Source organism: Miniopterus natalensis, chromosome 14, assembly GCF_054644295.1.
Source record: "Miniopterus natalensis isolate mMinNat1 chromosome 14, mMinNat1.hap1, whole genome shotgun sequence".
NCBI lineage: Eukaryota > Metazoa > Chordata > Mammalia > Chiroptera > Miniopteridae > Miniopterus > Miniopterus natalensis.
This window is the reverse complement of record NC_142094.1, coordinates 56,907,896-56,921,378: the sequence shown is the minus strand read 5'-3', so window position 1 is coordinate 56,921,378 and position 13,483 is coordinate 56,907,896. Positions and strand designations below refer to the sequence as shown.

Genomic DNA, 13,483 nt, shown 5'->3' with positions numbered 1-13,483 from the left:
CACAACACGAGACCCTTCTCATTGGTCTGGGAGGGACACTCACAATAACAAACATCTGAAGTCTTGGAATTGGGGAAACAACCCTTCAGCTAAATCTTGCTCCCTCGCAGACGGATGAAGCAACAATTTACTATTGTCTCATAAGCACATTTAAAAATTCCTCTGTGAGTAACACTGGGAGAACTGCGCCCAAATATTTATTCAGATGTTTTATGGGAAAACGTCCATGAGATCCGATCGGGCAGTGGTGGGAGGGGGTGGCCGGTGCTCGTGACTTCGCCTCATCACAGAGCCGCCGGGTCACCTCTCCAGCTAGATGCCCCGGGAACGCACGTTTGTTTTCGGACTTGCTCTGGCCAGGAATGGTCCGCGAAGGCGGCCCTGGGGGGGAGGAATTCCGCGGTGCCTCCGGAGGATTCCATGCCTCGGCTGGCCCGTGATGTGAATGGCTCCCCGCCTTGGCTCGCCTTGGACGTGTGGGTAACGCAGTTGGGGTGAGCGCCGTCTGCTTTGCTGCGTGCAGCTGGGTTTCCCAGAGCGACCTGGTGAGGTGCACACCCACTGGCACGTACAACCGAGGGAGACTTTTCTAGCAAATCCACGTGACAATAATCCAAAGCAAAGAAGGCAGGGGGTCTAGAGGGATACAGCAGCCAAGTGTCCTCAAATGGGAGAGACCGGGTAGGGCAGTCAGGGAGGGCTTGGTGGAAGAAGGGACGTTCCTGAGGGGTCTCCTAACCCACAGGTTGAGAGGACGACCTACGAGAGCACGAGGCGGCCCGGAGCAGGAGCCAGGCCGCCTGGGCTGTGAGCGGGCCAGGTCTCCGACCGGCTGTGGCAAGAGGGCAGGCGGCAGCAGTGACTTGTAAGGAGCAAGGGGCTCGGCTGGGGAGCGAAACGCACCCCGTAGCCCAGGTCTCGCGCTGCACCAGTCAGGGGACAGCGCCTCAGGGGCGGAGACTAAGGAAGAGGCTGGACGTCTGCCACCCAAGAACCTCGGGCCCCGGCCACCGTGTGCGCTCCAGGTCCTGCCCTAGGCCGACCTTCGTCGCATCGGGCTGGAGCTACGTACGCTATACGGTCCTGGCGCAGCTCTGGCCCTCGGATCATGATTTAACTGGAAGCAGCACATATGAGGCCTTGCAGTCTCCCTGGGCTCATCTTTGGCCCCGGGCCCCCCTGTGCTTCACATGGGCATTTTATGGTCCAGCTGGGCTGAGCTCAGCACCCCAGCACCTCTCCCTCCTGGGCCCACGTCCCCACCCTGCACCGCGATTCGTCCGCATAGGTTCCAGTCATCCGAATGCGGTCCCTCCATCAGGAGCCTTCCCTATCCCCCAGGTAAGAACAATCCACCGCCTGTGGGTTTCCATGGCAACCCACGAGAATTCCTCCCCCGATACTTAGCAAGTCCCAAGGTCGCTGCCTCTTTACCTGCGTGTTTACACCATGATGCGGGGGGTCTGAGAGGCCAGGGACTGCATGGCGCACAGGGACTTCTCAAGACGGGTTTGCTAAGGGGAGGGTGTGAGGAAGCTCCTGGTGTCATTGTCCGAGCCACACCTAGGTGGCCCGGTGGCTCCCGGGTGAGGAAAGAGACTCTGCGTTAATTAGCTTTGGGAATTCAAGGGGCTGAGACCGTCAGTAAAGACAGGCCGGGCTGCAGGCAGGACCTTTATAACTCTCCCTCCTGGCCTCTCTGTAACACCTACTGTGCGTAATAGTCCCCTCATCTCTACACGGGAACCCAATTAACACTCACACGTGTGTCACTGCCCCTGGGCCTTAAAGACTGCTCAGGCCCGGCTGGCGTGACGCAGCGGTTGAGCGCTGACCTATGAACTAGGAGGTCACGGCTTGATTTCAGGTCGGGGCACATGCCTGGGTTTTGGGCTCGATCCCCAAAGGGGCATGCAGGAGGCAGCGATAGATGACTCTCATCATTGATGTTTCTCTCTCTCTCTCCCTCTCCCTTCCTCTTTCTGAAATCAATTAAAAAAACACTAATAAAAAAAAAAAAAAAAAAAGAAAGAAAAAGACTGCTTGGAATTCATTAGCCAACAGGAAGCAGAGCCAGCCTCTGGCCCACAGTGTCACTGACCCTGCGTGTCAGGTGTGGCTGTCCCGCAGCCCCGGCCCTGTGGGCGTCTGTCAGCTGCCAGAGCTCCCACCTGGACTTCTTGGGTCTGTCCTGGGTGCAGACTGTCATGTGAGCCCTGATGGGAGGCACTACCCCAGCCTGGAAAGCAGTCGGGTCTCCTTTCTAACAGGCGCCTCGACATGGCAGCCGGAGCTCGTTCCTGAGTATGATTTATGGACTAATTCGGCTGCAAGGCAAACATCTGCATCTCGCTTTCATCACCCTGCCAACAGACAGGCCAAAGACAAGATGGCAGGGTGGCCTCGCTTAATGGGCCTTAAAGGCTGCTGCACTCGCCCAGCCCCCCCCAGGCTCCGGCTTCAGAACGTGTGTGATTCCGGCGACGAAACAAACCGAGAGTCATCACACAAACTCACGGGGACAGGCCAGTGGCCGGCAACCCGCGCCCAGTCCCACTGAGAGCGTGCTGGTGCTGGGACTGTCCCAGAATTTGGGGGATAAAAAGGTACCTCAGTTATTTAAAAGTATTGACGAGGTCCAATCGCCCATCACCTTCTATTACATACGATTTTAAGAGTTTCATGTAAAGGAGGGGTGGGGAACCTTTTTTTTCTGACAAGGGCCATTTGGATATTTATAACATCGTTCAAGGGCCGTACAAAATTATTGCTGCTATGAAAAAGTTCCTAAATTTATTGAGTTTTGAGTCCTGCCTGTGGCTACCTTGGCAGGGCCAGATCAAATGATTTTGGGGGCCTTCTAAGGCCCACTGGCTGGACGTTCCCCACCCCTAATCCGAAGGAATACACTGGGGTTCCCCCGGTCTCCTGGTTTTCAGATCTGGGTTGCAGGCCACTGGGATGGGCTCCGAGGCCACCAGTCTTGCCCTGATCTCCCCGTTTTTCCTGCTGGTTTAATAGTCTGTTTACAAGCTCCATGAAGAGAGGACTGAGGTCAGTCTGCTCAGGGCACTGTCCCAGCTCCCAGCACGGCTCTGGCCTGGAGAGGGCCCCTGATACCTCCTCCTCTGGTGAGTGGCAAGTGCTGCCCTCACAGGGTCAGAGTGACGCTGGCTTCTCCCAGCCTGGGAGCCTGCCCTCCATCCCCGGAGCTCACAGAGGAGAGAGTTTTCAGATTGACAAATGCTGATGCAGACAAGCTGGAGTCAGCCCCACACCCCGAGACCTGTTTTGCAATCTGTGAAGGGCAAAGGGGGTCTCTTGCAAGTATCTGTCAGGAGCCAAGAATTTGACCTTGCTCGCCTGGCTGCCAAGGTCGTGTGGCTTCTTTCCCGGCTCTCGTAGTGATTTGTGTCCCAAGTTATTCCTGCTGAATTCAGTGCCTCTGGAGAATCTCTGGGAATGGGCTGGCTCCCAGGCCAGGCTTTGTGACACTGAGGTTCAGGGACTCGGGAGCGAACATGGGGCCCATGGACATTGGTGGCAGCGTCGGGACCAGCATCGGGGTGCAGGTTCCAGCCCCGAGGATCCCCGAATCCCCCCTCTCCCACCATTGAGCTCACCACTCAGCGGGTGGGGGACGGTGAACTGCTTCCTGCCGGCCCGGGCGGGCGGGGGGCCCTGCTTCGGCCCCGGGCTCTCCTTGCGCTGGGCTCGCCTCTGCTGAGCTTTGAGCTCCAGCTTCCTGAGCCGCTCCTGCGAGCGCGAGATGAACTGAGGCTTCCGGACCTCCAGGGCTTCCTGGTTGGAGCCAAGAAAAGATTTTATTGTTAAGAGAAGGGACACAGGAAGGCGCACATCCGTCTCATTGGGTCAAGAAGCTGGTCAACAGTACCGCACTCAGCCCGGCCAGCGTGGCTCAGCGGTTGATCATTGACCTATGAACCAAGAAGTCTCCGGTTTGATTCCCAGTCGGGGTACATGCCTGGGTTGCAGGCTCGATCCCCAGTAGGGGTCGTGCAGGAGGCAGCTGATCAATGACTCTCATCACTGATGTTTCTATCTCTCCCTCTCTCCCGTAAAAAAAAATAAAATTAGTACTCAGAGACCAGAAGCCCCAATGCATAAGCATGTCACCATCTACTTCCACCAGCTCATGGAAAGACTGCCACAGACCCACTGGTGGCAGGTCCTGGCAGTCAGTCTGACCTCACCAACACCCGGGGCCCTGCAGCATGGTGGACTATAACCAACGTCAAGGTTAGGAGAGCAAAGGCAAAGGCTACCACTCCTTCCCCCCGTCACCCTGTCCACTCATTCATTTCCAACAGACCCAGATTGGAATGCCCTAAACTCTGTCTTCCAGAGACCCGAGGGGAGGGATGGGAGCATCATGAGCCACTCACTCCTGCTGGGGGCTGGAAGCAGCCCAGACCCAGGTCATCCACCCAGAATACAATACGGGCTTTTTCAGGAGAAATGGTGATTGTGCCTAAACAGATATTATCTCCAAGACTCATACTGTGAAGCAGAGGCCCAGAGAGGTTAGGGCACCTGCCCAGAGTCACACAGCCTCCACGAAGGGGAGTCAGGGGTCCAGCCTCAGAGGCAGAAGTGAGGTCATATGACCCCGGACTTCCAGGAAAGGTCTCCTGGGGTGGGAATCAAGTCTAGGCCTGCAGAAGGCCTCACCTGCAAGGTCAAAGAGGAGCTGGCAGGTATTTGCTGGCACTCGGAGCAGTCCTCCCGCAGGTCAGGGGTCTCTGGCTCCTCGGAGGGCGCCGGCTCGGGCGGCGCAGGCTCCGGCTCGGGCTCAGGCGTGGTGGCTTCGCCCTTCTTACACTCCTTTATTTGCACGACCAAGTCACAGCAGGTGTAGTCTCCTGGGAGAGAGGGTGGAGAATTCCATTCAGAGGGCGCCAGCGATTCCACCGGGCTCCTCGCCGCCGTTACTCACAGAGACAATTCTGAAATCGGAAACGCCAGCGGGTTATTAATGGGCCTCATTAAGCCGCCGACATCGCGGCTCATCACAGGCCCTCCGGCCGCCCTGGTCAGAGAGGGATGCTCATGGGTGGCCAGACTTCACGACCCACTAATTATGCCTCGGAGTTATCCCCTCGGCTTCCGACGTTCAAATACCTTTGCTCACATTGAAAAGAGACTTTTCTGTTCCGCGCTTCACGGGAAGTGTGTCTGGTACAATTATTACCGTGGGGACTCCAGTGGCCTTCTTGACGATGGGCAGTGGAATCATGCACCTTGACTCGGGGGCCAGATACTGGGTTCTAATCCCTCCTCCATTATCGGCTCCCCAGCCTCATTGATAAACTCAAGTTACTACTATAATGAGGTAATATATTCCATATTATTTATTTTCAGTACTAGGATAGTGACTATTTTTATAAGATTACCTATGTATATACCCAACAAGATACGTATATACTTCATGTAATTGTATTTTATAGAATAACATACTTGTATTATTAAGATAAATGTTAAAACCAAGGAAACAATATAATGATCGGCGTCGGTGTGGTTCTCGCTCCACGGCTGTCCTCTGGCGGTCATTGGAGTACATGCCGCATTTCCCCCCTTCGCAAGTGAACAGAAAACGGCACGTGAACCTGCCTGGGACTCGCTGAACCGCCACCAAGGTGGAGGTGGAAGCTCCCGTCTTGACCAGCTCAGGGGTCCCTCGGCCTCAGCCAGCCACGGGGTGATTTCGCGCCGAGTTGTGGGGGCAGCGAGCAAAATTGAAGCGCCCGCGTGAAATGCTAATAAACACGGTCAAAGACGGGGCCGGGGCTGTGAGATACAGGAGGGGCCCCGATCGCACAACCCCCTTCCTCTGCGTGCTCTCAGGACACTGCTCAGGAACCCCCCATCCGGGGGCTTTGTGGGGCTGGGGCCAGGAGCAGACAGGCTGGCTTGACGCGGGACACCCCACTTCCCCCTCAAGTCAGCCCTGGTCTCCCTCCAACCCCGGGCAGACCCTCCCTTCCAGAACAAGGTCTGCAAACCGCATTTTGGGCAGAAATAAATACCTCCCAGGGCCCCACGTGACAAGAGGGTGTGAGCGCCAGGGCTGTGGGGTCCCCCGGAGAAGGCGCGGGCTCCGCCGCTCGCCGGCCGCTGGGAGCACCCCCCTGACCGACACCGTTTCCCCGGTTTCCTCTGTGCCCCGTGCAAACCTCAGCCAGGTGCCCCGGCCCCGCCGAAAGCTCCGGCCCCGGGCACACCCTCTGCTGAGACGCGCCCCCTTTGAAGAGCTGCCTTTGAGAATCAGAACTGGGGAGAGTCCCTGGGCCTCCGAAGAGCAGCACACGCCCTGAGAGCAGAGTCACAAAGGCCCGACCCGGGGCCAAATGAGCCCGAGTCCCGGCCCCTCCCGGGACCACGGGGCTCAGACACCTCCTTCCCTTCCCTTCCCTCCCTGTCCCCTCCCCAGAGGGCCACCGCTTCCTGATGAAATAAACAGGTGGCGTCGCCCCAGACAAGCGCTCCTCCCGTCACCCCCGTTTCATGTGGGCTCCCCAAGTTATTTATATCTTGTCGCTGAGAGTAAGTCCTTAGAAAGAAAACATACGTAGTTTATGAGTTTGCCCCAAGAGACCACTTAGCTGCGGAAAAACGGAGCCGTGTTTAACTGTTTCTTAAACGCTAGCGTGAGCATCTGGGTCTAGTAAAAGTGTCCCCCCATGCCCCGAGGAGGGGAGGGGTTTCTCTGTGAAAACCCACCTACCACTGTCCTGAGCCCGTGTTGCGTCCGCAAGCCCGGGGACAGGCGGGCGGCCCCGCGCTGGGACTCTCGGCGGCTGTCTCATGGCAGCTGGGGAGGAAATAACTTCCTCCTGACATTTTCAAATGTTCAGCTGATGCAGCTGAGCGAGGTTTTACATAAACCTGCACCACCGGCGGCGAATCGCACAGAACGCCTGGGGGCCACTCCCTTCCCATCCGTTCCCACGCCCCCCTCTTCTTGGGACAACCCAACTTACTCATAATTTCAAACAGCAGGGGGGAGAGAGAGTGGATTGGTTTTCTTTCTGCTTTTGAACCTCTCAATGCCCCAACCTCGTTTCCCTAAGGCTTCTTTCCGGAAGGTGGGACGCCGGGTGTCACCCCTCTGGTTCTCCCTGGTCCCTGCCGTGCTTCGAGCCACCTTGGTTCCTCGTCTTGATGGCTTTCGAAGAGATCTTTTGGGTCAAGCTGTAGACACAGTGCCCTTTAAAAAGTGAGGTTCCAGGCACAGAGAGTCTTTGGGCTGCATGGGGGCTGGTTGATTTAAGAAAAATGCTTATTAAAACGGTCCTTGTTAGCATCTTGCATGTTAGCCTTAGGGGGGGGGGGAGGGCGCACAAGACACTCTTTGTACTATTTTTGCACCATTTCTGTAAGTCCAAAATTCGATCAAGCTTAAATGTTTTTAAAAATGGTCACTGGTGATAGACGGGAGGACGCTTGACAGAAGGGCAGCTTGTCACGTAGCTGAAAGTCTCTTGTCAGTAACTGAAATGCGACTATCTCTCTGTCGACCCACCAGAAACAGCGTCAACATTTGTAAACTCCTGCGCTGTGTTTATTAGCACATCGGATGCTGCTCAGCATGGTTCACGGTTCTCATCGACCCGCTGCTGGGTGGAGGGGGGTCATCGGCTGCTCGGGGTCCCACCGAGCTCAGCCCTGTTCACCCAGCCCCTGTGCGGCCCATGGGAGCGGTCAGGGCACGAGCTTGCCTCAGGATGGCCACATTGGCAGCATGGCATCTCAGAAAGGTGGAAGGGGTTTCAGATAGAAACGATGGGAAGGATTTGGAACACCCCCCGCAGGTCTGGGATCTCCTCCTGCCTGGCGGCACCTCCCGATAACCATGTGACTGTGCACAAGTCACCAAGGCCAATCAACCCGGAGGGCTTCAGGGCGAGCGCCCCGTGAGGACACAGCTGACGACATGCGTGGCAGCCAGGCCTCCATGGCCACGGGCCTACTGTTATTTATACGCTTGGGGGACAGTGGTATTTTCCTCTAAGAAGATGCCTTTCTCCCATTAACACTAACGAGAGTCACGTGGCTGAACCAAAGGCCTTTCATTTTCCAGATCTTCTAAAAATAAAATGTGCTGAAGGGAAACATATGTATTATTTCTATTTGAGGTTGTAAAAACACAAACAGAAAGGAAGCAGAGAGATTCGCCGCCCAGGAGATCCAGTTCCGTGTGGATTATAACAGCAGATGGGTGACTTGTCACCGGCCGTAGACGCCAGGTGATAGGAGCTCCTCTCCTGCTCAGTGTGTTGTGAGCACAGTTTAAGTAATGCCCTGTGATACCCTGAAAAATATAGGGTGTCCCCAAACCATGTACACACACTGAATAATTACAAAGGTGGTGTTTATTAAAATACCTTTCATTTTCAAAATTGAGCTATCCGCTGTTACAGTGTGTATACATTTTTGGGGGGACGCCCTGTACATCCCCTCTCCTGTTTGGTGACCAGGGTACTGAAAGGTTTCGTTGGCTGGCCGACTGTGGCAGGGGCCTGAATTAAGGTTCAAAGCAAGAGCTGTGGGCCAGAAAAGTTTACTGTAAAGAAAATTACTAAGAAGGGGACTTTTAGAAAGTCCTAATGACCTTCATGATACGTTTGTAATTATGTATGGCAGGCATTTAAAAAACACCTCTTGGATGGAATAAAGTCACACTTGAACACACCAACGTCCCCTTCAAGCGCCATGCTTACAGAGAAGGGGTGATAAGATGGCGTGCTGGTTGAAGCCCGAACAGCACACGGGCCACTCTCAACCTGTCACATCAGAAGCCCTGAAAACGAGCTTCTGTCTCCCCAAAGTGTAGGGTTTTTTCAAAGTGGCTAAATCCACTCAGTCTTCGGTTGGCATTGCCGTTTCTAATTTTCTCCGTCGGACCATTTCACTGCTGTACCTTTCCCGTCGCTGGATTTGCAGGCCTTTCAGCACGGCCACGCCTCCACGCGGTGTGGTCCAGGGCTTGGGACCTACCCGCACACCCCGCGTCCGCCTGGCGGTGACGGCTTCCCCCGGGGCCGTCGAGCATCCCCGGTCCCCTCACCGTCTCCTACCTTTGAAGACGATGAACTGGGGCCTGAGCTGACCACCTTCCAGTCCCTTAATTCAGTGACTTGTTTACCTCCAAATCTAAGGGATGCGATTCCTTCCTTTCCTCCCTGCCGTGTGGCAGCTCAACAGTCCTGTTAACTCTACCTGGACCTACCTCGAACGCTTTCCCGCCCCCATCCCACTCCCCTGGGAGACGCCCCTGCTCTGGCCACTGTGTTGCTTAACCTGAGATCCTGATAAAATGTCAGATTATCACAATTTTCTGCCTTAATCCTAATGGCTTATCCATCCCGCCTTGCGCTCCCCCGACGTGACCAGGCTTCTGCTCAGGGGGCCCCGGCCCTGCTCCCTTTACTCTCTAGTTCCCCTGGTCTTGGTCTGGACCCTGGACTGTGCCAGGTCCGTTCTTTATCACAACAAAACCCTGTGACCAGTTGTTCCTTCTGTCCCGAATGCTCACCGATCCACCTTTACTGGGTGGGCTCCTCCTCTAGATCTTGGCTCAGGGACGTCCTTCCTGGCCACGCCGTCTAAAGGCGCCAGCCAGTAGCCAACTCATCACCGGGCGTGAGCCCTGTAAAAGCTCTTAGCACCTCTTAATATTTCTCATGCTGACGCTCCTTCCACCTGCTGTCCGCCTCTGCCTGCTCAGACCCGCGGGCAGGGGCCTTGCGCTGCTCACCTGCAGTGGCTAACGCCTAGGCAATGCCCGCACCCAGTTCACACCTGTCGGTTCACTCACGTCGCCGGGTGAGGACACTCAGCCCATGAAGGGCCTGGCAGAATCCTGAAGACACACACTTGCCGGCCAGGTAAGAGCAGACCGCGGAGCGAGGCAGATCCCCGCCCTGAAGCGTCATCAGGGCGAGGCTGCCAGTTTCCTGGGGGTAAGCATTGATTCAGCAAGTCCAAGGCAGCTTCTAGCGCCTTCCAGGCCAACACGCCTGTGAGGAGCTAGGGATGCGGTGTGAGCACAGGGCAGGCAGGCTGCAGGATCCCGGACGGGGCGACGACGCCTTAAACCTGGGGATAGTCCTTCCTCCCTCTTACGGTGGCAAAACGCGCTGTTCCCGAGGGTCCGGTGCTCTGGGCTGCAGCAGCCTCAGGGAGACGCTGTCTGAGACGAAGCCCAGCTCCTGCGTGTCTGAGCCACTTCGGCGCCCGCATGGGCCTGTTTTTCCTGAATCGTCCCCTCCGCGCAGGAGGGTGTCGGGAGCCTTCCTTGCCTTACTGGGCCGCCCTGTGGGCAGGTGTTGCCAGTCCATTGGGCTGAAAGGGACGGGGGGGGGGGGCTGTGGGCACCCAGCTCAGTGGGACAGAAGCCGTAACAGCCCCTTCGCCGTGGATGTCAGTTCTGGCCGTTTTCTCCTTCAAAACCTTTCACTGAGCGGGAAACGTGGCCGATCCCAGCTCTACACTCTGCGCGCCGTCTCAGGGAAGCCCCGGCGGCAGGAAATCAGACCAAAGCCAGGTGGATGGGGGAGCGGAGACAGAGGAGCACAGAGATCGGTTATGCTTGGACCGAAATCGTTTCCTTTCGAAAGAACTGGTAGCTGTCGCTGCGCTTCTCCCTGGATTTGAAATCACACGTTTCCCAGCTCTGACACGGCCACCGGTCTCGCCACGTGGGGGCGATTTTCAGGAAGGAAGCCGGGGATCGGCCTCACGGGCCACGCGGACCAGACGGCAAACCCTGGCGGGCGTGTCGTTGGGGGAAACAAGACAGTCAGACCCTGTCTGAGGTTTGAAGCAGGGGTGCATTTCCTTGCAGGAAAAAAAAAATAATCCGCATCTTAAAGGGCAGTTTCTCCGCCAGAAAGGGAGTGAAGGAACGTATTTGGTTTGCATGACCCCTCATTTTAAGTTCCCTGCACCTGCGACAGGAGGGACTCTTGCTGGGTAACATGTAACAACCACCTGCAACATTCCCAGATTCGCTACATTTCAAAGTGACCGTCTGGAAGTCGTTGGCTGAAATAGCACCAGGCAAGACAGTCACGGCCTGGGGTTTATACCCCGGTGAAGCGGCTGTGAAATAAGCCTTTACACAGGCAGGCTGGCTCCCAGGCGACGGACACGTGGCCAGCAGGCCTGCAGAGGCGGGGACAGCTGGCGTTAAACCAGGAGCCCTGGGGCTCAGCCGGCGGGGCCCACGCGAACCCCACTGCCCGCTTAGGAGTCCGCGCTCTGCCAGCCTGTTGCCTAAACTCTAATTTCTTTCGGCTGAGGGCCTAATCTGACTCAGCTGCGGACTCTCGCTTTCGTGCCTTAAGTTTCATAACGTAATTAACGATTCGCTTCCAGTTGCATCATGTCCGAGACCCTCTTCCAGGCCTTTCTCTGCGGATCCTGGACCCGGTGCCCGTGTGTCGGCTTGGTCGGGGCTCGGGAGAAGAGCAGGACGCTCATTCCAGCGGGGAGCTGAGCCTGGAAAGCTTGGTGATATTTTAGTCCAGGCGAGGTTGTCTGAAAATAGGAGCACTTGGTTTGTGATGTGTCGCCGTCGATGCGTTTCTACCAGGGCATCCAAAGGAAACAGGAGTCCGTCTTCAGAGTACGATGCTCGCATCAGCTCCACACACAGGTTTCCTACCCACTGGGGCAGGTACTGTCCCTTCGCCCGGGCAGCCCTGGAGGGCTTTGCAATGGCCCCAGCGTGACCTGAAGCCCTTGGTCTCTCTGTCTCGACGCAGCACCGAAGGGACATCTGAAATGCTTATTTTAGGGAGGTGAAAATTGACATCAGCCGCAAAGATCTGACGGACAGGCACCAAGGAAAGGGAAGCCCGGGCGATGGTAAACATGAGATAATTAAACGTGTAAAAGTAACAGTGAACCGAGGACCCTCGGAGGGAAGGGGCGGGGCGGGAAGGGATCAACCAGAGAACTTAGTGCATAAGCCACGGACACAGGCAATAGTGCGGCGAAGGCCTGGGGGGGATGGGAAAGACAAGGGAGGTATCTGTTATACTTCCAATAATAAAGATACATTTTTTATAAAAAGTAACATTGGAGTTGTAGGAGGCACAGAAACAGAGCAGCAGTGTTGTATCTAGGCCGGAGCTGTTGGAAAGTTAAAGTGTCCTAAGATTCTAAGTTGTTTGAAAGATGATTTAAACATATTGATTAACTTCCTGGCTTTGTGAAGCCCCCATGTTACTATTTCTAGCCAATCCCTGAAGTAATAGAAACAGAGAGTATAGCTTCCAAGTAGCAGAGAAAAGAAAATAGAATGCAAAAAAAAAATTCATTCAACACAAGGTCATTAAAGAGATACAAGGGGGGGGCAGACAGAAAGCCCAGGTAACTTGCTATAAACAAACCCATATATGTCAATATTCAAGTAAGTGTAAATGGTCTAAATTTTCCAGTTAAAATAAATGTCTAAGAATAACTAATGTAACTTTGCCAAGAAAGGGGAGTGATTGTCATCTGGTCGTTTCAGGTGTTGGAGCTTATTATGAAGATGCCATGAAAACAAGGTGATACTGGTGGAGTACACACAAGATCCCGGTATCAGGAATAAATGAGGAGTGGTTTCTACAGGTCCTAGGGTAATAAAAATACATTATAAACAACTACATAGCAATAATTTCAACATCGTTGATGAAATGAAAACTTTCCTGAGAGACACATATTACCAGATTCAAGAAGTAGCAGAAACCCTGACCAGTCACATCACAATGAAAGGTATTGAATTCACAAAAGAAAACAACATACCAGTATTCCTTAAGAATATAATTTAAAAAACCCCCAAAATATTAGCAAATGAAATCCATCAATATATTTATCTTTTAAAGGTATAATGTGTCATGACTAGAGTTTAACCTAGAAATATGTGAAAATTGATGTAATTCCCCATGTTTACCAAATAAAGGGGAAAAAATCCTATTATTACCTCAAAAAGTATGTTTGTATTCAACATTCGTGCAAAATAAAAAGCTCTCATCAAATTAGGAACAGAAACAATGGAATAATCTGAATAAAAAGTGGGCAAAGGACGTGAACAGACATTTCTCCAAGGACGTGTACAAATGGCAAATAAGCACCTGGAGAGATGCTCAGGGTCACCAGGGAATCATCAGGAAAACGCACGTCAAAACCCGAGGGAGAGACTACTGCGCACGCATTGCAATGGCTGTTATCAGAAAATCAGAAAATAGCAAGTGCGAGCGCGGATGTGGAGAAATCGGAGAGCTGGTGCGTTGCTAGTGGGAATGCGAAATGGCACCGCCGCTGTGGGACATGGAAAGGTGGGTTCTCAGGAAACCAAACACAGGATTCCCACGTGACCCAGCAGCTCCACTTCGGGGCCTGTGCCCAAGGGATTGAAAGCAGAGACTCGGGCACACATTTGTACACCTGTGTTCACAGCGGCATAATTCAC

At 54.4% G+C, this 13,483-nt stretch overlaps 1 protein-coding gene across 2 annotated transcripts in view; it reads right to left on the bottom strand.

Annotated features, from left to right (window-relative positions):
* Positions 1 to 13,483, bottom strand: part of C14H10orf90 (chromosome 14 C10orf90 homolog) — a 104,920-nt gene that overhangs the window by 5,987 nt on the left and 85,450 nt on the right. For both annotated transcript variants that reach the window (XM_087824212.1, XM_087824213.1), the window contains 2 exons: positions 4,693 to 4,883; positions 3,624 to 3,801 (listed from right to left, as the gene is read on the bottom strand). In XM_087824212.1, coding sequence (XP_087680338.1) covers positions 3,624 to 3,801; positions 4,693 to 4,883 — 369 coding nt within the window. The remainder of the gene's footprint in view (positions 1 to 3,623; positions 3,802 to 4,692; positions 4,884 to 13,483) is intronic.